The sequence below is a fragment of the Micropterus salmoides genome, unplaced genomic scaffold (genome assembly GCF_014851395.1).
Source record: "Micropterus salmoides isolate LMB-PRFRI ecotype aquatic unplaced genomic scaffold, ASM1485139v1 Ms_hic_scaffold_13, whole genome shotgun sequence".
Taxonomy (NCBI): Eukaryota; Metazoa; Chordata; class Actinopteri; order Centrarchiformes; family Centrarchidae; genus Micropterus; species Micropterus salmoides.
In genome coordinates, this window is record NW_024040374.1 from 29,989,630 (window position 1) to 30,017,488 (window position 27,859).

A 27,859-nucleotide genomic window follows, 5' to 3' on the forward strand; every position below is an offset into this window, starting at 1 on the left:
TTCTTGAGCCATTTGGAGTATATGCATGCTTCTCTGAAAGATAACACAGAACAGAATAATTGTAAGTGCTACTGGAATTGATTAATGTAAGTTTAAACACACTAAAACTAATATATTTTTCATTTCCGCTTGAAAATACTTGCTAACAAAAGCATGCAGACAACTATAGCTAGGACTTGTTAGCTGGAAAACACTGGAGGACCACAGGATAAAGCATTACCTAGTCCTAGTTTAAATTTCATTCCAATACCATGAAAAATGACTATTTTACACAGGTTTTTCTGAGTGTATATCTTAGCGTATTTTTTTTCTAAAACAGCACCGCCCCTTGCCGGCAGGCGGCTGCTGCTGCATCGCTCCGTATCAGCCGGTAGCTCGACACAGATGTGTTTTTTTGCTGGTAGATCATGAACTTCCTACTTAAAGTTGGATATCGTTACTTTCAGAATTTTATTGGCTAGACAAAGTGCCAGTCATTGGCACAATTGCTTGCAATTGGCTCGGCCTACCCACCAAATAATAGGGGCTGGCCGTTCTTTACAGCGCGGGCTATTGAAGGCTGTTGAAGGCTGTGAAAGGGACATGTGAGCTCCTTTGGGTCAGATTTGGTGTCACTCGAAAGGTCAGAGTTCAGCAGCTAATTTGAATACAAGCTATCGTAGTTGTTTACATTCAAATCGGCGGTATTACGGTTATAATGACATACAAGCCACGTCTGCCAGCAAATATGAAACGATGCGGCAGCAGTCCTGGGGATTTATTGATGGAATAATGTGTTTTGGACTGAATGTTTTACTGGATTGGATCATCTGGACCTTTGACAACGTAACAAGACCATTTTTGTTGGAATATAATCGATCGGTGGATTACTATGAGGCTTCATAGGTGAGTCGTGTCAATTTCGCTTACACTGGGTGGTCTGACAGAGGCGTTGATTGTACCCGCTGTGGTGATTGTATCTTGAAATGGTTTGCACTGGTCAAATCACAAAGATTTTAGCTTTCAAACGGTGTGAGTATGAAGTTAACATATCAGCTGTGTGCACATACCTAAAGCCGCTGCCAGGATCTGACGGCCTGTGGGGCCGTTGGAATGTAAAGAGTCGGAAAACCTCGCTCGGCCAGCCATTGTTTACAAATAGCCAGGTTAGTTATTGATTCGCCGGTTGATAAAACAAAAAACACATTGTGTGGTATTTACTCATACTAAACACTGTAGCAACACATCCACAGACAGCAGCTGGACAGCACTGTACGAACATTTCTAAGAGTCACAAGGACACAGAAGAGCTAATAAACAGTATAAACTACAGCTTTCACTAACTTTTGATACCCCGACAGCCATCTTGGATCACGAAGTCAGGGTAGTGCGGTTCTCCCGACTTCCCAAGTCGGAAAGCCGACTTAAGGGGGCGTTCCCTTTGAAATTTTGAACTTTCAACTCGGAAATTCCGACTTCCTACGTCAAATGGAACGCACCCTTACTCTTAACTCTGATCCTGGCTTTTACACTTGAAGTGTTAATGTCACCCCGCCCCCACTGTGTAGACCTACATACACTGATTGGAGGCAGAAGAGTCTTCATGAAAGCACTCCACTGACTGCCGGTAAACTAGGGACCGTGCTTTTGACCTGGGTCTAAACTTTAAAATTGTAGTAGTAAATGAAGTATCTGCCAATGTTAAATTTTATATTGATATTGCTTTACTGGCACCTGGTCGTTTTGCAATGGTGAGCCACCATAAATTAAACTCATGTCACCACACTGTTGGTAGCCACCCTAATAGGCTTTTCAGAAAAGAAACAGGTGCAGTGCTGAAGTTCCACTACGATAGCAACTTATTAGTCACTAGGTAGTCCCGCCCTAAAGCCTATGCTGCTGTTGTCTATTTTACTCTAAATTGGACCATTATTTACTAAATGAACATCATGCTGTACTGAAGAACTTGAAACTAATGATGAGACCATAAACTCATTACGCAAGTGTTTACTAAGGTAATAAATCAAGAAATCCCTACAAAGCTTGTAATTGGATTGCAGCAGGACGTTTGTAGAATATTACATTATATTATCATTTGTAGTACAAATGATAATATAATCCACACCACAATCATGCCTAACACTTGGAATGTTTCATTTTCTTAGATTAATCTCAACATGTTGACAGATATAGAACCAAGTCCAATGTTTGTCCACAATCACACACTGAATCACGTGTACAATTTAATGTCAGCAACATGTTAAATCTTTTCTCTTTTTATGATGCTATTTCAAAGTGTTTACATCTCGTAAAAAAACACTTTCACTAATATTAAATTGAAAACCAAATTTACTTGTTGGGCCACAGAAAATGAGAGCTTAAGCTAACCCCCAAACCAGTCTGACCGGTGGTGAGATATTGCTGTTGGGTAGATCTGGCTTATCGAAGCCTCTAACAAAACAATACAGTACCTAAAAAAGCACATAAACATAGGACCGACCACAGTGTTCAACAACATATCTTTAAATAGTTGTCTACCCAGAAGTGACTGTTGCAATTTTATGGTTTTTGGTCTACAGACACAAATAGAATCACTTTCTGTTTCTGTCCAGAATGTGGTGGCAGCAGGCTAAGCAAAGTCCAGATATTCTTCTCCTCCAGCTCTTTATGAGGAATGCTAAAGCGTTAGGCTTAATATGTACAGTTAAATATGCATATGTCCTCCTTGTTGGATATACCTAGGAAAATGCATAGAGAGGCATCTTGGGGATATCTTAACTAGATGCCTGAATGACAAAGGAACACTGTTTTTTACTTCAAACTCCTCCTGGATATCTGAGCTCCTGCTCTTATGCCTTGGGGTGAGCGCATGGGGAAAGGTTGAAATGTTGATTGACTGGTATAACAAGAGCGTTGCCTTCAGGCACAGTTTCTTCTTCATAACAATAGCCCTCTATAGCACCTGTATCACTACAAATGCAGCAGAGATCAGTCAGTCTTCCACTATATACTGTACCTTAACCATGCACAAAACCTTGCACACCTTCACTTCAGATCAGTTCAATCACAAACGGGACTGGGCATAACCTTGGTGGAGTCCAACACTCACCAAAAACACACTTGACTTAATTTTCTCTCTGGTGGTAAAAGGACAGTGACAATGTCCCATTCTTCTTCATAGTACTCCCACAAGACAACACAGAGGACACGGTGTTAAGCCTTCTACAAATCCATAAAGCACATATATCCTGGACAGACAAATTCCCTACTTGCTGTGACAGAGTTAACACTGTACTGGTGAAACTACAAAGCAGAAGGCTTAGCTTTCATAAGGCTTAAGCTTATGTCCATTTTATAAATATGATTGTAATTATTCATAAATTATTATGCACATTATGCAATTATTATTATTTTTCTAAATTTCTGGTCAAACAAGTGATAAGGTTGACTGTGCACATGTGGATTTATCTTTATTAAACATTTGTGAAGTAATTTATTTGGGACCTTTATATTTGAATTGTTCATCTTTGAGGCTGATAAATTATGTGGTTGCACATAATTCCAGTTTATATATAATTGATAGAAATAATTGTGAAAATATTATTCACAATGAGGCTTAAGCAGCAACTCTGTAAATTGTATTTTGCATATTTACCTGCGTTGGGAGGCATGGCTAGAGGAATACACGAGTCTCCCTGGCCTGTGGATGGAGAAGACAGTAACGTCTTTGCCAGGAAGGCAGAGATGGGCTGAACCAACAGGGATGTCAGATTTCCTCCAGCTGCTCTTGACATTTCGGCTGGAAAGGAATAAAAAAATCCGGAAGAGAATCAAAGGAAAGCAAAGTGAACATCTGAATGAAAGCATATCAGTCAAAAAAGAGACAGGCATTCACTTGTAATGTCAGTTTTAATCTAAATGAAGATAAAACTGACTGTATTATCTTCAGTACTAAATGCATGTCAAACAATCCAGCTTCAAGTCTGGGAGTTCTGACTTCATGAGCCAAGCAAACTGTCAAACATGTGGGTGTGACATTCGATTGCAGCATGAAATTTGACAAGCAGATTAGCAATGTTCTCAGAACGAGCTTCTTCCAACTTCGTCTCCTGGCTAAAGTAAAGCCTTTTCTTAATAGGCATGATCTAAAAAATTCTATTCACGCCTTTATTAGTTCACCTCGCGTCTTCAACTTGCACAAGTGCACACATCACTCCCGTTCTATTTACACTACACTGGCTTCCGCGTTTTAGAATCGATTTCAAGATTTTATTGTTTGTTTTCAAAGCCTTCCATGGCCTAGCCCCGGGGTATTTGTCTGAGTTTTTAACTTTGGGTTGGCAAAGTCGGCTGTTGTGGTCTTCGGATCAAGTCCCAAGGTCGAGGTACAAACAGTGGGGCGATTGTCAAAACTCTGGAACATGCCCCCCACTGACATTCGCACTATAACGGATGTTGTTCATTTTAAATCAAAACTTAAAACTTATTTATTTAGAATGGCTTTTAATACACAGTACTGGTGCAACAACTTCCCTCTTCTTCTGAGGTTTTTAGGTAACCTTACATGGCTTACTGTTTTCTAGGCTTCATGTTTTTTCTTGTCTTTTATTGAATGCTGTGTTGTTTATTGTTGGTTGATGTAAAGCACTTTGGACACCTGTTGGTTGGTGTAAAGTGCTATATAAATAAATACTGACTGACTGATTGATTGATTGATTGATTGATTGATTTGTCTGTTGTCACAGGTAATTTATTATTACAGACCTAAAATATGGAATTCCTCAAGGTTCTGTTTTAGGCCCCTTCTGTTTCCAGTGCTACAATTGATAACAGTTATAGTGTCTCTTTTCATTGCAATGGCAGTCAATTGCATGTACCTCTGAAACCCTGTAATGTAAGACTGAATTTTATGTTACTAACTGATTTGATCAACTAAGACATATACAGTACGAAAGATATATAGAATTGATATTACAATCTATTCAGTTGAAGATTTATTTATTTACTTACTAACTACCTATCAATAGTTTATTTTTTCACCTTTATGTTCACTGTGAAATAAGATGTCAAAGGTCTTGCAGATAGATGGCATGGTTACGGTACATACAGGTAGTCCCAGGGAGTCACAGGAAAAGTTTAGCCATGATATACAGCTGACATGACATCTTGTCACTGCCATCAGCTTGTAAGTCGATTTGATATGATGGGAATGCAGAATGTCCTTATACTGCCCTTTGCTTTCCCCAGTATACTATTAATCAAAGCATAAATGCGAAAAAAATAATAACAAGAACACAGTAGAGTCTGTCACATGATAAGGCTTAAGTTGTTTGTATGTTGTGTTTTTCATCAGCTACCAGAGATATTGTTTGTCCTTCACAGGTGAATGTGTTTCAGGGCAACTAATATCTTCATTACCATTGTTTTATGTCCTAGTTGTCTTTTTTTTCTCTCCTCCATCCTCTGAATCTAGTGGACTGACTGCTAATAGAGATGGAGATTTCTACATTTCTACATCTCCATTCAGCCAATGTGGGCATTGCTCAGGGCAATGGAGATGGCTGCACTGTTTGATTTGCCCTGATTAAGAGAATAAGATTTTGTTCCTAATCCTCCCTTCGGGTCCGTGAAGGTTCAGTTCATAGCACTGCCATTTCATTCCCCTGTGCATATTATAAGTTTCTGCAAAAAGAAAGGTTTGCTGTCTATTAGGAAACAAGGTAAATCAGCTTCCCATAAAGGTTCATGTGTCATACTGGTTGGTGTTTGACACATAAATTATCTCTGTTAGTTTGATATGTTTTCTAATAATATGTTTTATTTAATTGTTTAAGTTGGTATTTGTTGTGTTTCACCTGGCTGCAAGTAACTTTCACACTTAAACTGTTTGGTTCGATTGTGTGTTTGCTGACCCCCAATAGTCGAAGATTCGATGCTTCAATGGGCGGAGCATGATTCGACTGTCAATCTCACAGTCGAAGCTTCGCAGCGAAACAAGGATCGTGCCATTTTGGTGGTATGGGGGTGCTCAACGTCTGAAGTTACATAGAACTACCAGTTTTCTCCCGATAAGTTAATATACAGCCCATTACAATATACAATTTAACATTTACTGCTGTAAATTAACATGTAAAAAGAATAAAACTTTCAATAAATGCTTTTAAAAGTGCGTAAATAAATCCAATATTGTAACCCTGGGTCGTCGGTGCGCATGTGTAGACGTAGCGTGTTTGGTGGCAGAAGAGGAACACTTGCTGAAGAGACTGAGACCCAGCTTCACTGGTGTTGTGCCGAGTTGTCCGTGCCAAGTTGTCCACACCTTGCAATCAGGCCCGTATGGTAGAGTAGCCAGACGGAAGCCACTCCTCAGTAAAAGGCACAAGACAGCCTGCCTGGAGTTTGCCAGAAGAACATAACAAAATGTGGAAAAAGTGAAGTGCTGTGAATACTTTCCGGATGCACTGTATGTTCATATGGTGAACTAAAAAGAAAACAATCTCTGTATTTATACAATACCATCTGGTAAAAAGGCCTGTTACCTCTTGATTTATTTGTAATGAGTCTGTGTGAACATGAACCTGACCAAAACTAACTAAATGTTTTCTTTAATCAGGACCAAATGGACCAAATTACAGATGTGAAAGCATTCTGAAGTGCTGTAGCAGTACAGTAACAGAGCATAGTGGGAACAGACATATTCCACCTAAGTGGGAAAGATCTAGTTGCGGTAGATTTCCACCAAAATTAAACTTCAAACCTTATGTCAAAACAGGTGATCAAGCATACAAAATCAGTTAATCTTCTCCACATGAGATTCCAAAAACAGTGGTCCCCAGCAGAACTACAAAAAACTTGCATTCCATCAACAGAACACCTAGTGGGAGGGGACCACAAAGCTGAGGCCAGGAAGGAGAAATACTGGATAAGACAGAGAAGGAACTATGCCAAGTGTACCAGACTGCTGCCATCACTAGCAGAGAATGATATTGTCTTGTACCAAGGGCTAAAGTACTGAGGGAAACATCTCCTAGGTCTCATAAAGTGGCACTTTATCAGTGGAGACAGGACTAGTGGATAGAACTGAGGGGCTGAGTCAGTTGAGATGGATCTCATCACAGGTACTGAGATATTATGTGAAATCTGTCCTCAGGTTGCAAAGGACACACCATATAAGAAAAGGGAAACTCACAGGCCTAAAAGACTGATTAAAGAGAAGTGAATGTAAGTGTCACTGTTCAGTTATGTTAATGAACACCAGGGCAGGAATTTCATGGGGGCCATGGTGCACACTGCCCCAGCTAACTTTGTCAATTCCTCCTCTGCCTCTTTCCTGTCAATATGTTTTTTAGACACCAGTGTCTTTTGTTGAGATTCCGAATATTTATATTTTTATTTACTTATTGACCATCATCAAGTGAAACGCTGGGCACATGAACAGTGGTAGGTTTGATTTAGAGCCTGGTATGAACTGCTGGAAAACTGGGCGATGTATGACGATAGTTTGACAAAAATCTTGCACCGGCCAACCAGGAGATGTAATCGAACTCATCCTGATGTGCCACTGCTGCAAAGCTGTGAATGAGTGAACTTCTGAGGCAGACCGACCTGAGGTTAGAAAGTTTGATAAATTAATCATAAGACAAGAAACCATAGTCGGACTGCCTGCTTGAGCAGCCCAAACAAGAGCGAGAGAGATGTGTCGATAAGATCAACAAGGTCTGGGTTTTGGCTGGCTGGCTATTTAGTTATACCAAATATCTTTTGCTGAAACATCTTCAACTTTTCATGAAGTCAGTGCTTGCATCAATGGCAAGCCAGAGAGTTCATGTGAATGATCAAGAGAGGGACCGTGAATATAGACAGAAGTGTTGACGTGATATAAAAACTTTCTCTGATCATGAAGCCTAATGTTACTCTACAGTTACGTGATTCATCGGTGAAATGTATGAACTACACTGCAGACTGGAGTGAAAGACAGATCCATATTATATATGCTGCTTTCCTCACTGAAAGGTCTGTATCCTCATTGTGCTGCATTATGATAAACTATAATGAACTGCTCGTGGGGTCAAATTTCTCTCCCCCATCCAAGCGATGTCTCTCCCTCTTTGTTCTGTGTTGTTGACGGCATAGTTGCTGTGGCTGCTTTGACATACTGTATACTGGTGTTTAAGTTTGGTGTTGGCTGCAGTGTAAAACGTCAAATTGTTGTAAATTGTTGTTAAAAACTATTAGATAGAAGTTATCCTGGGCATTCAAATTAACACAAAAAAATTTGAATATCGTACACCATTTAGTATAACTTCATGACATAGATTTCTGTCAGCAGCCCCAACTATGACTGACAGCTAGCATCCCTGATAAATTGTTCTTGTTATTTTTTGACAAGCATTACCAAATGATAGAGAAAATAGAATAAATGTAAAATTATCTTTAACCCTTAAGATAAGATTCATAATTTCTGTGGACATTAAATCATTGTTTTATTTGATGGCCTTGCTGCCCTGGCATTTCACACCAAAGGCCAAGTGACCTTGCCCCCAAAATATTGAAATTCCAGGCCAGGTGAACACTTGGTGGATTGATGAGCAGTCTGCCATAGGGTGCATCATTATGAAATCTACTGTTAAGAGGTTTTCATTTACTCAGCTTAAATAATCTTTATTTCCATTTAAAGGTACATTATATTACATTACATTATATCAATTATCATCAACTATATTAAGGGTGCTCAAGTCTGTAGTGTTTATGGAACTGGTTCTCTCAGTAAAGTTGCTTTTGAATGAATAATATTTGTATGTGTGGTTGCTTCAAAACATTATCATTATCTGTTTGTATGCTTTAACCACCAAGACAAACTTAAATTTTCTACCCAAGACATTACTGAAACTTGACAAAATGAAATCACATATTTTGGATTTCATGTTCAAAAACACAATATTTACTTATATTACTTATATTAAAGCTCATGCAAACAATGTTGCCATAGCAAAGGATCTGGCTCAAAATTATACTACATTTTTCCTATACAAAACCATTTGTATCTCATACTAACATTGGATGTTGGATGAACAGAAAAACATCAGTACTAGCTCTAGAAGTGTCTAACATTTCTAGTATCAAATATGACAGTCATGTCAGAAAGCTGGGGAGAAGAACGACATTGTATTAAACTGAGAAGCAAGGACCTCCAGTGAACTTTTTACATTCTGCTGAAAGCACAACAAAGGTATAACGAGGGAAAACTAAGCCTAAAACAAAATCGTTTTAGGAGCCGATAGGTCATTATAGGCCTCATTAGTTATATTTCCTGTAAAATCATATCGTCAATGTGAGTATCTGTTACGGCAGTTTAAATCCAGCTTGTGAGGTTGACTTGGGATTCAGATGGTTAGTCACTATGGTGGCTCAAAAGATAATGTATGCTCAGAAATTGAAAAGGGACAACTTTGTGAAGATGGGGACCTGCAAATAGACAGACACGCCTGTCAAAGTGAGATGTCTTAATGAACTGAATGTTTTATTTTACATCTGGCCAGTATAGTGTAGTTTATAGTATAGTGGTGCCAGCTTCTGAGTTTGAGTATAACTATGACTATCTGTAGGTATCATTGGGAAAATAAACTATATTTCAAGAAAATGTTAATAATAAAATGAATCATTTGTCCTGCTTTAAACCTTACACACACACCCAAGCTGTTGCTAACAAGCAGTCCTGGTTTACTGGAGACATATTGGACTGTTGTTTCAAGATTACATGTTCAATCACTTACTCAAATAAATTTCAAAACCTTTTTATATAGTGTCACATATAAATGGCATTAAAAAATGCAAAACAATAGCTGGCAAAACTGTGGCATCAAAAGAATTTCCAGATCAAGAACAAGATGATGGTCCTGTGGGCTAGCTTGACTATGTTTTGAAAATACAAGCCCAGGCATTTATTTAGCTTATGATTCTGTGCATAAAACCAAAAAATTGCAAGAATCATCCAACTACATCAACTTCATTAAATATGCTGCTTCAAGTGCTACATTTAGAAACAATAAGAGATCAGATGGGTTTTTTTATGGGCCAAGGTGCAGCCTGAACAGATGAGTTTTCAGTCTGTGACAGAAGTTGTGTAGAGTTTCTGCTGACCTGATTTCACAGGGGAGCTTGATTCACCATTGTGGAGCCATGACAACAAACAGTCTGATATGATTTTGTTGAATGGTAGCTGACCCCCCTCATAGTAAGGGTGGGATACATGGTTTGACCATGTCTTTACCATTTGAGCCACTCTGGCATCAGTCTTGTCCATTAAAAAGTAAAAAAAAGTGTGTCAGTGGACTGGGGAGACAATAACCCTGACCAACTGTCAGAAGCTCTGTAGCCCTGGTCTGCTGAGATTTTTATTTATTCATACTTCCACATTGTAAGGCTGTGGAAAACCAACTGCTGTTCCAGTTGTTATCATGTAAATGATTAAACTACTGGCTCTTTATAACTATAGACTACCTGTCTGCAGCTATGCACCTTTGCGTATTGTCAGCAACTACATACGTATATGCGTGTCATTATACCGCTAACCATATCAAAGGGTCCAACATCTGAGTGTAGTTTTTACGTATTTCACCACAGGCCATCAGCTGATGCGAGACGTTAACAATGATATGGTAATCTGCCATTGTAGTTACTGTACATTTCCATGTAGCCATTGCAATGTGAGCTTGCTGTGATTGGCTGAAACCATCATAGAAGAACCCAATAGAAAACTGATCTGGGAGTATGTTGCAAAGACAGAGAGCAGTCACCCCACCGGGATTCGAAAGGGTACCAACAGTGATCCCTCCCTTGTCCCATCACAACACCAAACTATGTCTTGTAAAATTATAATAGGATACTATACCATAGTATCCTATTATAATTTTACAAGACTATTATTGCACTGCCTAGTGTTTTCAGGAAACATCTTATATTAAATATCCAGGATTAAGGAATGAAGGAATTGCTGACTTGAAAAATAAAGAGTTCTATTGCATTTTTTTGCCCTTCGTCATAGTTAAAGTACAATATTTCCTCAAACAAATGGGAGCTGCGATCAGCCATAACCAACAAAGTCATAACTCATGCACACTTTGTACCTAATATCTAATTTCCTCAGCCAGTTGCATCTTGTAACTTAAGCATATTGTTACTTTTCTGCTTCTCTTGCAGATGATCCATACTTTTTCCAAGTTTCTGAATAATCTATAATCTAACCTTAGCTGTGAGGACAAGTTCAGCAACCCCTGAAAATCCCTTGTGGTTTCTTTGAACCATACTTCTAGTCAATAGCTTTCTGTGGCTGGTGAAGAGTGTGTCATGGGAGTAGTCCAGCTACACACAACGATTAATAATCCATGAATGACAAGGGAGACAAGTAAAGGGGGAGGAGGGGACGAGGAAGAGGCCAGGGGTGAGAAAATTGAGGAGGGGAGATAAGGCCAAAAGAAATAGTGAAAAGGGAGTTCAGGAGACTGTTGGACAAGATCGGAGAAAAAAAATGAGAGGTTAGAGGAGAAGGGATAAGGCAAGAAGTGAATAGTAGATGAAGTGACAAGAGAGGAGACGGTTGAGAGAACATGAGCAAAGGGGACAAAGAGGACAAGAGATGAGAAGACATAGGAGGTTGAGGATGCAGAGTTAGGGCAAGCAAAAGGACATTGGGGGGAGGTAGAGATAGTGGGTGAGTAGAGGGAAGAAGGAAGAATGGTGTATGATAAATGTGACAGCTAGGCTAGAAAAGAGGTTAACACCTATGGCCCACAAAGAAAGAAAATTTAAGAATTAGTATTTCCAGAAACAGTTACATAAAGAAAATTTTTACATACGCATTGGTTACTATTTTTGTTCACTCTCAAGTTTTGCACCTCTGTGATTGGTTACTAAGATGCTTCTTCAAGATTACTTCATGATTACATTACTTTGCATGTTTGTATCTACCCTTGTAAAGCATCATCCTAGCAAACTGACAAGCTACTGAGTTTTTAACAATCCAAAACTGGTGCCAGTATAAAGGCCCTGTCACACCAGCATTTCAAAAGGCAACATTTCAACAAAATCGTTTCATTTCAATGAAATCGCTGCGATCAGTGGATTTCCAGGTCATTTTCGTTCACAAATTCATGCCATTGATCAGACAGAATTAATTTGCAACCACAGTTGCTGACCTTTGCGTGAACGGAAAGCTGGAAAGCCCAAATTAGAGGAAGCTATTTTAGCTTGTTAGCTGTGTTGCACAGTTCAGTTTTATTTACAGTAACCTCTTCTACCAGAGTATAAACTGCAACAGAGAACTGGTTTGCAGACAGTTATGAGACAGCAGTCAATGGTTCACCTTTCATTAAAAAAATTGTGAACTTATTCTCCCCTTTGTGAGCGAGCTTATGAACTTACAGTTAGCAAGCTATCTAGCTCAAAGAGCTGTGTTTTCCCTCTTCTCTAACTTTACTGGAAGAAATACCAGGGGGACAATTTTGAGTCGTTTTCAGGGAACAAATGAGGAACTAACTGCTAGAGAACTAATCATTACCTATTGATTCAATAATATAGGATTTCCCAGTCTGTTCTCTAGTAACTCATCATCACGGGTTTGGGATGGATGGGTATGTTTTGTATTTCTTTTCTGTGTTCGTTCCCTGCCCTTGTGTTTGCTGTTCTCTGTAGTTTTTTGTGATTTGTTTAGTTAATCATGTTTCCTTGTAGTTTTGAGTGTTACTAGTGTTCTTGTTTTAATGTTTGTGTTCTTTGCTTTGGTTGGTTTTGTCAGCAAGGCACTGAAGTCATCTGTGTTATATCACTGTCTCTCTGTGCTTCCTGTGTTGGCTTCTCCGGGTTCACCTGTGTGTAACTTTGTTCTCCCCTCCTGTTGTATTTAAGCTGTTTGCCTCTTCACTCTGTGCCAGTTCATTGTTTACCATGCTAGTGTTTCTCCAGTGTTTCTTGTGCCTCCTGTGTTTTGTTCAACTTTTTGGATTCTTCACCTGTTGTGATTTTGACCGCTCACACCATATCAACTGTAAGTCTCACTGTTTTTGCAATAAACATCACCTACTCCCCAGTTCCATCCCCGTACCTGGGTCCACAACCTCTGTTACCAGCATTCAGCCGGCAGCTGAACGTATTCTGAGATAATAATAATACACAAGGCATGAAATCACAAAATAAAACATAACACAGATGACTTCAGTGCCTTGCTGACAAAACCTACCAAAGCAAAGAACACAGACATTAACACATGGTCCCTGACACCTATTTCCAGGAAAAACATACCCAAAATAAATCAGTAATATCTCCTAGATGTATAATTCTGGTCTCCTTGAAAGGTCAGAAGCTAAGGAATATAAATCCATTGTACATTAATATAGTTATTTTACCATTACAGACTACATGGAGATGAAATACAGAAAAAATATGATATTTTCATCCTCGCCTGGTCAAAAAAAGCTACATTTTAATGCAATAAACCATCAAAACCATCATAAGGTAGATTATAATGCGCCTGAATATCTTCCAATACACCTGGAATACAACTGTAACTGTAAATTTGATGAGAAGAATCACACAATCTTTCAAAAAAATACCTGGTGAATGTCCGTATTTTGGCCATATTTACTGTTCACTTGTATTGGGAGTTATCTTCAAAACATTATTTCTCTCCATACAACCACGTTCCAAATAACATAAAGCTTCCAAAACATTGAAATATTGATAAAAACAGTTAATATATATGACCAAAAGCACTCCCATGCTTTACAGGCGACAGCTTGAGAACAGAACATCCTACAGGGCTGCAAATGGTCTCTTTCTCTACGGATTGAAGAGACAAATCGATCGATATCCTGCATCTCTGTGTAGCTCCTATGGGTCGCCAGCAGAGGCCGATAAAGACTGCCTCCGCCAAAGCAAACTCTTCTTCTCTACTTCAATCTGATGACAGAAACGAAACTTACCGGCTAAGCCGACCTCACCAAGATGGCGGCCCGCCAGACGGTCTCTGTTGACACAAAGGGACCGCTGTTTTTGGACGGAAAACAACTAGGAGAGCGAACATCTATTACGTCCGGTATCGGGTCGGTCCGTTACCAAGTAGTCTTGCAAATAGCCTTATGTCACCAAGCCTCTAGGACTGCTTATTTCATGAAGGTGAATAAATGCACTGTACTGTTTTTCACTGTGCCACTTTCTGGTGTTGTTGTTGTATACAACATCAAAACAGTGCACCGCATGAGGCAGGCCATGTATGTGTTTTTATGTAGGAGATAGAGAGAGAGCACAGCATGCGTTGCCATGAGTTAAGCAGATTTGCGGAGGGCCCATTTACTGGACCTTTTCAGGGGCCCAGTCATTTCTGTGTGCAGGTCTGGTTACAATAGATGCTTGCCATATGTGGCCTATGCAGTAGGCGAATGACACACTGTTACATATTCTAAACATTTGATAATCTAAGAACATTCTAAAGATAACAGTTTCATCAAACCATGTTGTGGTGAGCTCTGTGTCACTGTTACAGACTACTCAAAATTGTGTATGGCATTATGAGATGTGACTGAAAAGAGAGACACGTGATCTTTTGTTTACCCTTGTACTTAGAACTACATTTAGTTTATAAAATGGATGTCTTGGAAAACAATATTAAATGTCCTGGAACCACGAAGAGCTTTGATTTTGAGGTTCAAGTAAAATGTTTTTGTGAGAGCATAAATATTGAGGCGTAAACAAACTATGAAGGATGAAGAGGACCCTGGCACTTTGTGTTGAGATTCACAGCCCTTCATTACCACAAACTCCAGACCTATCTATAAACCCTTCATTAAAGGATGCTTGAAAAACGATTGTCTTTGATGTTGGGATTTTTTTTCCTCGCCCATAGCCCACTCCACATACATCCTGTCTTGACAAGTTTCTTACATGTAATTAACTCTAATTTACTGCTTGAAGTAATTAATTATAGTAGTAACCAGGGAAGTTTACTTGTGCTGTCTTTTTACTGGCAAACACTGGCGTCATGATGTCAATATTATGTTCGTCATTTAATGGTGGAAACTGACCATGCTTTTGCATTTGCTATAGCGTGGCCTCCATATAAACACTGAGCAAAGAATTGCATTTGTCTTGATCCAACCCTCCAAGCACTTGTACTTTGGGGAGTAGTTTCACATTTTGAACTGAGGTGGGTATTTAAAGCACTTCCATAAATTTGGGGGACTTTTATTCCCAAGTCAAGCTCCAATAACACTGGATCATACATCTCCCACAATGCAACATGATAGTATTTTTGTTAGGCCCTATCTGTCTGGTAAAAGCCATGTTCTTATAAGCTACACAATCTAATTTTGTAACATAGGCTTCTGGTTACAATACTGTAGTTTCCAAACCCATGTTGAGATAACTTGATGCTATCAGGCCTTATGTGTAGAATCATTGAACTTCCCTATTAAGAAACAAATGTCGAGTGAAGTAAACTTATTACGTATTAATGCATTGTATTGTACTGCACTGTATTAGTATATCACAGTATCAGAGCAAACTAAGAGTGGAACGTAGGAAATCTGGCATGGTTTTAAGCAGAGATCTAAAATTCACACGATGATTTAAATGTTTTCATAAAACTGAGATTTATAGCATTTGTTCTAACTGCATAGCAGTGAAACATTTTTAAAGATCTTTTTTTAAGAGCTGAAGTGTTGTACTCTCTCCACCTTTCCTCCATCCTCACAAATGGTCTCTTTTATCTTTCTTCAGGCCTTCTTCCCGTCTCTTTTCTCCATGCTCTGAATGTTCAGTAAAGCGAGAACTCAACAAATCAATACCTCAGCAGTGTCCACGCTCTGTAAATCAGTCTTTCCATTACTGGACACTGATATCAACTGATACCTGGATTGACAGACTGGCTCTATAGGCTAGTGTTTCTTTTTGTGTGTATGTGTGTGTAGACCAGTGCAGGTCTCTGACCTCTTCACATATTCAGAGAGGCAAAACCAGCAACTGAAACCATCAAACCATTTAGATGAAAAACTGGCAAGAAGTAAGTGTTTGAGGAACTGAAAGAAATCGCTAAATTTCCTAAATGATGTCTCACTGGCATATATATTGGATGATGATATCCTGGGCCACTGCATCAATTCTCATCTTCAATTGAATGATATTCAATAATGAATACTGAATGAAAGTCTGAAAATCTGGAATGAAATCTGACGTCATTAAGGCACTGGCGCCATCTTGTGTTTTCAATGTGATTAATCCGTCTGGATGTAAAATGTAAGTGTCACACTATGAGCGAATCAACAAGTAATCTAGTGTCAGCCATTTGGAGCAATAAAGAGATTACAAACACACTAGCATGTACGAGCCAAAATACTGGGAACCATATCCATCCATAGCGTTATCCTGATGAAGTAATTTATTCTCTTTCATTGTGGAAGACCGAGTGCAGGAAACCTCCCAGGCCAAGCACTTCCCGTTTATCAGGCAAAAAGAAACAAGCCTTCAACCTCACAGGTGCCCCCCACAACAGCTTTAAGTTAATTCAGATCCGAACTAATCTTTTAAATACCAAAGCCACACAAAAATCTCTAAAAAGCTTAAATCACGCAATAACCTGGCAGCGGTAACATTAAAATTACTGTTCAATGACGGCTTCTCCACCCTGGTGTAGATGCTTCCTTGACACCTCTTTCAAACCATCCATCTTCTCTGTCTAAAATGTGCACCTGGTGGTCCTCAAACGAGTGTCCTCTGTCCTTCAGATGTAAGTAGACTGCAGAGTCTTGACCTGAGGAGTTGGCCCTTCTGTGTTGAGCCATGTGTTTGTGTCGTGGTTGTTTAGTCTCCCCAATATACAGGTCTGTGCATTCCTCACTGCATTGGACCGCATACACTAGATTGCTTTTCTTGTGTTTGGGTGTGCGGTCTTTGGGGTGGACCAGCATCTGTCTTAGTGTGTTCTTGGGTTTAAAAAACACAGGGATGTTGTGTTTGTTGAAAATCCTCCTGAGTTTCTCTGATACTCCAGACACGTATGGAATCACAATGTTGTTGCGTTTGACCTTCTTTTCCTCCCCTGTAGTTTTGTCCAGACTCTGCAGTCTACTTACATCTGAAGGACAGAGGACACTCGTTTGAGGACCACCAGGTGCACATTTTAGACAGAGAAGATGGATGGTTTGAAAGAGGCGTCAAGGAAGCATCTACACCAGGGTTGAGAAGCCGCCATTGAACAGGGGAGGGGGTCTACGCCACCACTTATCCCCCACTTACAATGCTGTCCTTTCATCACTTCCCAGGAAACTCAACAAACGTAACCTATCGGCCTCAGGTGAAGATACCAACGATGGTCGTTCAGTCTTGGCCACAGGTAGTCTTAACGACTGTAACGACTGTCGTCACAGCAACAAGGAACACTAACGAACCAGCGGTATCGATGACCCGGGCCAACGACCCCACTGAGGTTAAATAGCTGAGTTTCCCTGCCAGTCAGTCAGAACTGAAGAAGTCCTTTGGATGAGGGACGAAACGTCTTCCAGTATCTTCAACCAAGTCCAGTTGCCCTTGATTTTAACCTTCGTTGGATAACTATGACCTGGATGACTGAGAATCTTCATAGACATTAAAAATACTGTTTTTGTCAATGGAGTTTGGTGGCTTTGAAGAGAGCAAAATAACAGCTATTTCTGGTCAAACACAGGATCTTACTCTTTAATCAACAATTCAAATGCATTCAGTATCGGTGTCCTGAGCCTTTTTGGGTGGACAGACGAAGATTGTAGATAGGGGCTGTTGTGGGGGGCACCTGTGAGGTTAAAGGCATATTTTCGTTTGCCTGATAAACGGGAACTGCCTGGCCAGGGAGGTAACCTGCATTTTGTCTTTGAAAGAGAATAAATTTCTTAATCAGGAGAACGGTACTGGACATGGTTTCCAGTATTTTGGCTCGTACATGCATTCGCCAGTGTGTTTATAATCTCTTCATTGTCAAAATTGCTGACACTGGAGACTTTCTTGCTGATTCTCTCATTGTCACAGTATCACACTTCACACCAAAAACACAAGATGGCGCCAATATGGTAATGACGTCAGATTTCATTCCTTATATTCAGACTTTCATTCCATATATTCAGACTTTGATTCTGTATATTCAGACTTTCATTCCTTATATTCAGACTATATATTCATATATTCAGACTTTCATTCCTTATATTCAGACTTTCATTCCATATATTCAGACTTTCATTCCATATATTCAGACTTCCATTCAGTATATTCAGACTTTCATTCCATATATTCAGACTTTCATTCCATATATTCAGACTTCCATTCAGTATATTCAGACTTTCATTCCATATATTCAGACTTCCATTCAGTATATTCAGACTTTCATTCCATAAATGCAGACTTCATTCCGGATTCGACTGTCAATCTCACAGTCGAAGCTTATATGGCGATATAGGGGTGCTCAACGTCTGATTTTACATAGAACTACCAGTTTTTCAAGACCTGTGAGGCAAAAGAGAGAGAGACAGAAAAGGGTCTTCAAAAAGCCTCAGTTTAGCTGGAAATTTACAGTGTAAGTTGAATGAAGATTAAAGCGGAGCTACTGTGTGTATACACACACACACACGTGTATATATATATATATATATATATATATATACACACACACAAATTTTTTGTTGTTTTTGTAGATTTTAGGAAATAGTACTCGAACAAGATACATTTAGTGCTAGTGGGTATTTCTGGCAGCAGGACAGTATATGAGTCAAAATAAACTGGAGTGTGAGTGTTCATGGTTATGAAGAAACATGTTACTAAGTGTACCGTTGTGGCTACCTGATGTGTTTTTAACACTAGAACCGACGGGTCAAATTTACTCGCGGCTATTTTTTGATTGTATGTAACTTTTAACTCAACATAATATTCTGCCAGATTTCAAAAATGGACATTTATACCTAAATGCGCCAGCGGTTAAAATTGATCCCTATAGAGAATACAGTCATTTTCGTGCTGTTCATTTTACGCTTTTAGATAAACATTCTATGTTGCTATTGGCAATGCCTTTTCTATTACAGGCATTACACTTGCTTAGCGCAGTGAGTGAAGGAGAGTCTGACGGTGGGGGCTGAGCGATGTGTCCTGGGTTGATCTTGCATCTGACGAGCCATTATCTGACAGCGATCCACTTGCATGAAGTGAACATGCATAAAAGCTAAAAGCTGCTGCTTATAGCTTTTGTGTAGGCTATATGATCATCAAAACTAATGCTGCAGTAGCCTAGTTTTTCCCTGTGATAGAGGTGTGTTTTGCTGTCCCTTCAAGAGAGTGTGTGGCTTTTGTAGCTATGTGTAATTCTCTGGATACCAATGGAGTCCGAAAAATCAAGCAGAACAGTAAGAACTAGCCTACATTATTGGCGATTATTATTACCGCCTATAAAACACTACAATAGTCAGTCGTTATTCTAAATTAGATTAAATTCAAGTTGTGTTTAGAATATAACTAGGCTATAACATCTACAACAGCGGTGAGTGGATGACATCAAAAGAGTCACTGCGTGTGGACGTGCCCTTCACAGATGCAGAGCAAAGGCTCATGCCCTGTGTGGTGAAAGCATAATGAATAGAACAGAATAAAACATTCTGTAAATGCCTGAAAATATGGGGATGGTGTTTATAGGAAATGCACAGCCAAGGTGCTGAATGTTTGCAAAAGTGTGTTGGAGCAACATGTAAGAGAAATAATCACAAAATCACTGCATTTTTATAGCGGGTAAATTGAACCCACTATGGCGGTATACAACGAACCCTGGCGGTTCTAGTGTTAATAATAGTTATAGGGCAACAATGGCGCTCTATAGCCGAGGAGAATAAGGTATGTTAAGGTAGTAAAATTAATTTCTTGTTCTTTTATCTTTTCGTTGGATCTGTTGACCACCCTTAACCATTATAGTACAGTAATGAAACTTTGCTAAGAGGCAGCAATTTATAGGGATGTCTCAGATCTGTTCCACAATTATACATTAAAAGAGCGATTGCAGGAAAAATTTGTTTTGCACTCAGCATACAACAATGTTTCCATACCGCATGGTTTAACAAGAGCAGAAATGGGGAAGCAGCATAAATATTAGGGGAGACCGGGTCTGGTCAAACATAGGGAGAGTTGTAACAACACCAATTCCACCAATTAGAGATAAGATAGGAGTTAAGTGATCATTTCAGTATTTACCTACTTCCACCCTGATCAGGCATGGTGGTTATCAAGTTTGGAAACAGCTACATTCAGAATATATAGAGAATAAACAGATTTTCAGGTAAGAAAGTACATTTTTTGTCTATATTTTCTTTAGTATCTATACTATTGCAGATAAAATTGCATGACTTATATTAGATTGAAATGTAGTTTCTTAGGCAACATGTGATGATTTTTTTCCTTTCTAATTTCAAACCATTATGCTAATACAGTTAGCTAAACATTGGCTGACAGGGGTGTCACTTTAAAAAGTGTCACAACCTTCCCCTATACATACAACGAGGGACTTTCTTGATTTTAATGTTTTACAGAGTTTTCTTTACAGTCTGGGCCCACCAAGGCTGCACTCCGGGGTTACCAGCATTCATTTGTCAGCACTGTGACCAGTACTTCCCATTCATATGTTGTTCACTTGTTGCCGTCTGTATCGGCGATCTTTTCCATACTCCGTCTCCGCCGGTGGAGAGGGCAGAGAAGCTTGTGAGAATTGCCGGTGTGCAAGAGAAAGTCTCGGTATGCCAAAGAGTTAAATAAAGAAGTGCTGGTACTGCGTACTGGTGAATACCAGCCCACTTCAAGCACTGACTGTGACTCTGATTAAGAATATACACCCATTGACACAGACACACACCTCTTTTTTGTTAGACCTAAGGATGTACAAAGATGTTCTTTAATTAAGTACACTGTAGAAGTATTAAGTATACTGTTAAGTGTATTCTATAGATAAATGTACATACACATACTGTACATACTTTTGTCTTATTGTTACAACCTACAAGCATGTCTTACAACCTAACACAGTTCTGTGGTGGGTTGTAACAAGGGAACACAATGCATTTTACATCAACTCATGAGGTGTGATATTCTTGTTGAAGATTGAATTGGTGCCATTTGTAGTGAAGAAATGTGAGTACTCTCTATAAACATTTGTGAACTCAGCGAGTTACAGTTGCTGAAGCAAAAAGTGCTACAACCATTACACAGATTTTGTATCAATGTCTTGAAACAGTGATGTGAAAATACAAGTTGGAATGTGTTTTTTTGTGAAGAGCACATTTGTAGAAATTGTAATTTGTAAAACAGCGAGTCAGTATTGTCGCAATTCTGAAAAAAACAAATGCAAAACAATCAAATATAGATTCAGTGACTCATTGTCTGGGTATTCACAATGATATTGACATTGCCCCATACATGGCCATCTAGAGTCCTTTTGAGGCATCTGACATAATGAAGAACCCACTGTATGTGACTGGATTTAGAAAAAGGCCTTAAACAGCATTTTGCACTGAATAGACTGCGCTGCCAAAGGCAAAGCAGAAAATAAAGAAATTACAACAGACCAGATGAAACAGAAATATGAATAATTATATCCTAGTCATTAAAAGAAAAAAAGGCTTTGGCATTGTTTCTTAGAGACACTGAATTAGTTCCTCTCTCTCTTCCTGTCTCCACCCCTGTCTCTTTGTCATATCTGTCTGCTGGCGTGAGCTTAAAGTAGAAAAGTGTCTAATAGTGAGGTGTCACACATTCATGGGGATGAGAGGACAGGACCCTCCTGCAGTGCTTATTAGCTGTAATGCATTCCTCTCCTCTGTTTTGATCACTGTGGGAGACCATGTTATGCTTCCTGCCATCTCATTTGTTTCATGTCTAAAATTCTCTCTCTCTATTATCTGTCTTTCAGTCCCTTTCTATCTCAGACAGATGATAAAGGGAGAAAATTTTAGGCAGTCTGTCTACAACTTTCATCCAGACTGAAATATTTCAAAAACTATTGAAGGAACTGACATGCAATTTGGTACAGATGGTAGTAAAGAATGGCATGACAGGGTATGATATTGTGGTGTGTGGTTGTTATATTTCAATGTATTAAATGTATATTTTCATGTATTAAACAACTACAGAATTATGCATATAAACTATGTTCTATTATAGATCAAAGAGTACAAAGAGTACATGTTATACTACATTACCATCTCGGTGGACTGCTGTCTCAGCTACAGTGCAATTCATGAGTAAACCTTGCTGTCCCAGTAGTTTATTTTGTGAAACAGGTATCAGTTGTGGCACACTGTGACTCACTGAGGACTTTATAGCGTAGCAACTAATTGCATTGCAGGAAAATCTTTCGCAAGTGGAAAGAAGTACCAAAATTAGCACAAATACCATTTTTCCAAGTTGGCGCCATTTCCGCCAATTTCTGAAATACTATTTTGGGGGCAGCTTTGTCTAGAGTTGTCCAATATCAATGATCAATCAAACCATATATTTTTGACCACAGAAAAGCTACATTTCTAACATTGGAGAGACTAACAAGATTCCTTCAACCATATTTCAGCCATTAAAGGTTCAGTGCAAGTTTTAGTGACATCTAGTGGTGAGGGTTGCAAATTGCACCCCCCATCAACTATCCAAGCAATTCGTATAACTACGGTGCCTGAGACAGGACAAAGATGTCATCTATGAGATAGCAGAGAGTTGCCAGTCAAGAAATCAGGTTTCTTTAGATAGATATATTAAGAAATTATATTTACTTATTTATAATAGGACAATGTAAGCTCAATGTTTCTGCACCACAGTCCATTATAAACCACATAATACATGAAGTTTATGAAGGCATTGTCAGGATAAGATCAAGGCTCTCACTTTGCTTAATTAGACAAGCCTGCAAATCTTACCAAACTGTCTTTTTTAATAAAAACAAAAAGTAGTACGGACAGCCATAATTTCAGCTTGTGGTAAAACGTTTCTGATGGGCATTTAGCATGTGAAAGTACAAATTACAACTGGCGACCTGTCCAGGGTGTACCCCGCCTTTCGCCCAGTGTAAGCTGGGATTGGCTCCAGCCCCCCACAACCCTGTACGCAGGATATGCGGTTGACGATGGGAAAAAAAACTGGTTTTTTTATGTAAATTCGATGGCCACTTGATAGGCACACGGTCTTGTTATATATCACCATTAGCAGTAAAAATAAATACATGTTTTCCACCAGGGCAGTAAAATGTGAAGTTTAGCTGCTGATCTGAGCTTCACTGCTGTTACCGTTTTATTGCCAATAATATTCATCATCTATTTGTCTCAGGAAGGTAAGGGCACATTTCTGTCCATATAACAAAGCCATAACAGAGCTCTCCTACAGATGACCCTGGGTACTGCAATGGATATTCTTTCAACTCATGAGAGGCAATTTTGCTACCGCCACCTGCTGGTGTAGCTAATAAAATGCTCTCCCATTTACAGATCTCTGTTTACAGATCTCAAATGCGTAAAAAGGAAGTCACAAATGTAGTATATGTCACACTGCCTGTCTGATCGGCCCGGTTTAGTTTAGGTCTCTGTGAGTTTTGTTTTTTGGTCTGTTCTGTATCTGTTATTTAGTATGTGTTTTGAGTTCCAGTCTGATTCTTGCCTTGTGTTTTGAAACTTGTTAGTATCTGTCTGTTTTCCCCTGCCGTCTCTCTGCCTGCCTGTCTGCTGTCTTTATTAGTATCACCTGTTTGTGCTCCCGCCCTCCTCGTTAGCCAGTGCTTAAATGTGTGTGACTTCTGTTCAGCTGTTGCTGGTTCGCTGTATGTTCATCCACTGCCGTGTGTCTTGCTTGCCTCTGCAACCTTGTTTGTTGGATTATCCTTTTGTTCTGTCTTCCCCTGGATCATTTGTTATGGACTGTGGTTTTTGCTGCTCTGTGGACAACCTTAGTTTGGACTCTGTTGTAAGTTTAGTTCCTTTTGAGTTTAATAAATTCTAAGAGACTGTATCTATCCCGCCTGCTTGTTCTGCGTTTGGGTCCTATACCTGTTCATGCCCGCACACATGACAAAGTGTGACAGTATGACCTGCAAACTGAAAGGAAATGATCTGCAAATGTGCAAAAACTGTTTTGTGTGTAAGATCCACAAATGTGTAAATAACATTTTGTATGTGAAATTAAAATGTGTGTACAGAGTAAATTGTACATATTTGCAAATTGCACTGTATTTTGGGGATATGACTTTACACATCACAAATTTTAAAATACATATTTGTAGATAGTGAAATATTTGTGCATCATAGTACACATTTGTGGATTGTTTTCTGTGGGTTACAAATATTAAAGTCCAATAAAATCTTCCATATCTGCTCTGTGCTGACTGACGCGGCATCAGCGTCTGCATAGCGGAGCAGAAAGCTATCTGGGACGCACTGCGGCCACGTTGGTCAATTTACAGTATAAGCATTGACTAGAATGGCCATGATTAGCTCCGGCAACCGCGGCACAGCTGGTGTCAGTGGACCATGCAGGTTACGTATGGGCCATGCACAGCCGATACGTAGTATGTGTAGGTAGGTTAGATCACGCAGGAAAGGGGAATAACAGCATGCTCGTCATACGTATAATAAAACATTGTTCATGAGTCCTGCACCTCGAGCCTGAGTCAAGTTGGAAGTTACTCTGTGGTCGACTCAAGTGTGACTCGAGTCCGAGTATCAAACTCGAGTCCCCATCTCTAATAGACACAGCCTTTGGTGTGGTGTGGGAGACCAGGGTTGGAGTTCGCACTGCTGTCAGAGCAAGACTCTTAACCCCTAGTTGCTCCAGACGCGTGCAACTCTGACATGTTGCAATTGTAAGTGGCTTTGGTTATAAGGCGTCAGCAAATTGTAATGTAATGTAACTCATCTCGCCCTATTGCAGAGAGTTGCGAATAACTGTAAGTGTGGTCAGTTACCGTGGAAGAAGCAAATGTCTTGCTTGCACAGCACTGTGTAGCTGCTGATGTGAAGATTATGCTCCATTTCAACTCAGAACATAGGTCACTTGATTTAAACATGTACATTTACTCTAACTGGCACGTTAGCCTCTGCCATCAGTGTACAAATTTGTGGGAATTGGTGAATGTGATGTAGTTGCCATTTACCATAATATCAATAGGATGACAAGAATCATACCAAAAACTTAGGGATTAGTGAATGTAATATCCCTTTATTAGTTATTGAGTTCCTTGAACCTTGTTGGCATTAATTCAAAAAAGAAGAAAATATTTAGTCAGAGGGCCAGAGTGTAATATATCCACGTTTAATAGAAATGAGTCAGGGAATTTTGAAAAAAAAAAAAAAAGTCTTAGATACAATGCTGCCTTATAGGTGGGAAATTTTCACCACGTTGGCAGACGTTTTTCTGTTGGTAAAAGGTTTTCTCAAAGCTGATAACCAAAAACGTATATGGGTGTGTCTATTTATATTTTGGAATGTGGCATGTTGTAGATGATTCTGGATTTGAGCAACAGCTTAATTTAGTTCAGAACAAGTTGTTAATTGATCACATCATTTGGCAACTTAGCAGTGTTAATTATCAGGCTTAGAATTCAATTTGTTGGCAAGCTTCAACACACTTGAACTCTGTTCCAGAATAAATGAATCATTACAATAAAAAATAACTCTTCTTGTGTGTGTAGGAATCACAACTGCAAACTTGCTCATAGAAAAGTAAATACAGATCTGAAATCAGAAAGACTAGAAATGTACTTGTAAGTTTAAAGACACAAATGACCCTTCAGGTGAAACATTTGTAATTGATGCTAAAATTGCATAAGCTTATTAAAGTAGGCTACTTTTCCTCTATTTTTATACATTTTTATTCATTCAACTCTTTTGACTGTGTTACCTTTGAAAAAGATTGAAGAGTCACTATTTATAACATTCCTTTATTTTCAGCTTTGCCTCTGGCAGCTCTGTCTATTCAGTGCAAAATGCTGTTTAAGGCCTTTTACCAGTAGGGTTTGTCCACGACTCCTAAAACCACACATATGACTTACGTCACATGACATTAAACACGTGGTTACTGTTGTGAAGCGGTTGCTGTTTTGTTAGGTTTAGGCAACAAAACCTACTTGGTTAGTTTTAAAAACTTTCTCCTTTGCTACCGTTGCTCGACAACTAGACCATACAGCAACACAACTCAAAATATGTTTGTGTGACCAACTTCTTATCTGTCTGGAGTCCAGAACTAAACAACTGATTGCTGAATGAAACAATTATAAATGAACTAAATTTGTATGGCATGACATGAATTCAACTGCTTGAAACTGAATGTGACATTTTCCCTACTTTTAATTACATTTCAAGCTTTAAGACATTTCACTTGGATCACTATTAGTATTGGAGGGGGCATTTCTTTTATATTAAAGTTCTGTAAAAATCTGTATTTATCCAGAGGAGTACCAATTTTGCTCTGTCCCTCAACTACACCAAATTGGAATAAAGCATTCATCAGTCAGACAGCAGGCTTTGGGAGAAGAAGTACAGATGGCACTGTACTGGTAGAGTATTTTCTTTTCCTGCCAAATAATACAGTATATAGTAGGGTAGTAATACATTCATTGTTGACATTAAATAGAGTGTAAATAATTAAAGTGTTTTACTTGCCCTTTACAAAGCTAAATCTAAAGTCAATTCCTGAGCTGCAGCAACCCACTGCACCTGAAGTACAGCTGTTTCCTGTTTCCAAGATGTAGCAATCTACTGAGCCTGAGCTGCAGCAGTCACCAGATCCTTCTTAGCTGCACCAACAATCTCCTGTTCCTGCTGAGGCGTATGGGTCTGCTGATCCTTCTAGGCTGTGGAAGTCTCCCGACACTGCTGAGTTGCTGAAGCAGCCCTCTGATCATGCCGAGCTGCAGCAGTCACTTGTTTCTGTGCTTTAGCAGCCTTCTTATGCCCTGGCACCTCCGGCTTACCTGCCTGTCTTCCAGCTGTGCACTCCAGCCACCGGGAACCAGCTCTGCACTCCAGCTGCCCAACCCCAAGGCCATCCGCCTTAGGTCTCCTGCTCCACCTAGGCCGTCCACCTGCCCAGGCCCCAGGCTGTCTGTCTTAGGTCTTGTGTTCCTCCCAGCACCCAGTCCATTCACCCAAAATCAGCTGCTCTGCCCAGCCCTCAGTCCGTCCACCTGAGGTCTTCTGCACCACCCCTGTTCTTCAGTTCTCCGGCCACTTGCTCCTTCTGTCATAAGCCCTGCAGTTACCTGGCCTACTCCCCCAACTCCTCACCTGCAACTCATTCCGTTCCTTAGCCAGTTCATCTCAGCTGCCATATGCCTCAATGCCTTGTTGGTTTTTTTTCTACATCCCTGCGTACCTGCCTGAAAGCTAATTTAAGCTGCAATAAATCCTTGATCCGCACCATGTCTCCCTTTTTTGTCTGTGTTTGGGTCCAATCCTTGTTGTCCAGCCTGTTGCCCACCTTGACATTATAAGCCATTAGGCTCTGGACCGGGTTGTATTTTGTCTTACTGGAACCTAAAAGAACCTGTATTTTATAAATATCTGCCAAAATACCCAAGGGTTACATTGTTTCACACAATGACTGAATATATCCTTCACTCTAGGGAGATGATGAAGACGATGTTGATGCTCAGGAAAACAGCACACCTAAACGTCTAGCCATACCAATTCAAATGATTTAGCTTATTTTGTTAACTACACATTTTGTAGAAAAATATGAATTATATATTACTTAAAGTAGTATACTGTATAGAAAACAATATTCTGGCATCAGTTCAGAAGCTCAGTATGCAACCCTATTCGTTACAGTAATTTCAGTTTTAAGATAGATGGACATTTTTTTCAGA

General features: G+C 39.5%; 1 protein-coding gene across 1 annotated transcript in view; it reads right to left on the reverse strand.

The window, feature by feature from the left end:
• Positions 1–27,859, reverse strand: part of LOC119901248 (inactive N-acetylated-alpha-linked acidic dipeptidase-like protein 2) — a 755,283-nt gene that overhangs the window by 206,377 nt on the left and 521,047 nt on the right. Inside the window, exon 9 of the mRNA XM_038716832.1 lies at positions 3,635–3,778. Within this exon, the coding sequence (XP_038572760.1) occupies positions 3,635–3,778 (144 nt within the window). The remainder of the gene's footprint in view (positions 1–3,634; positions 3,779–27,859) is intronic.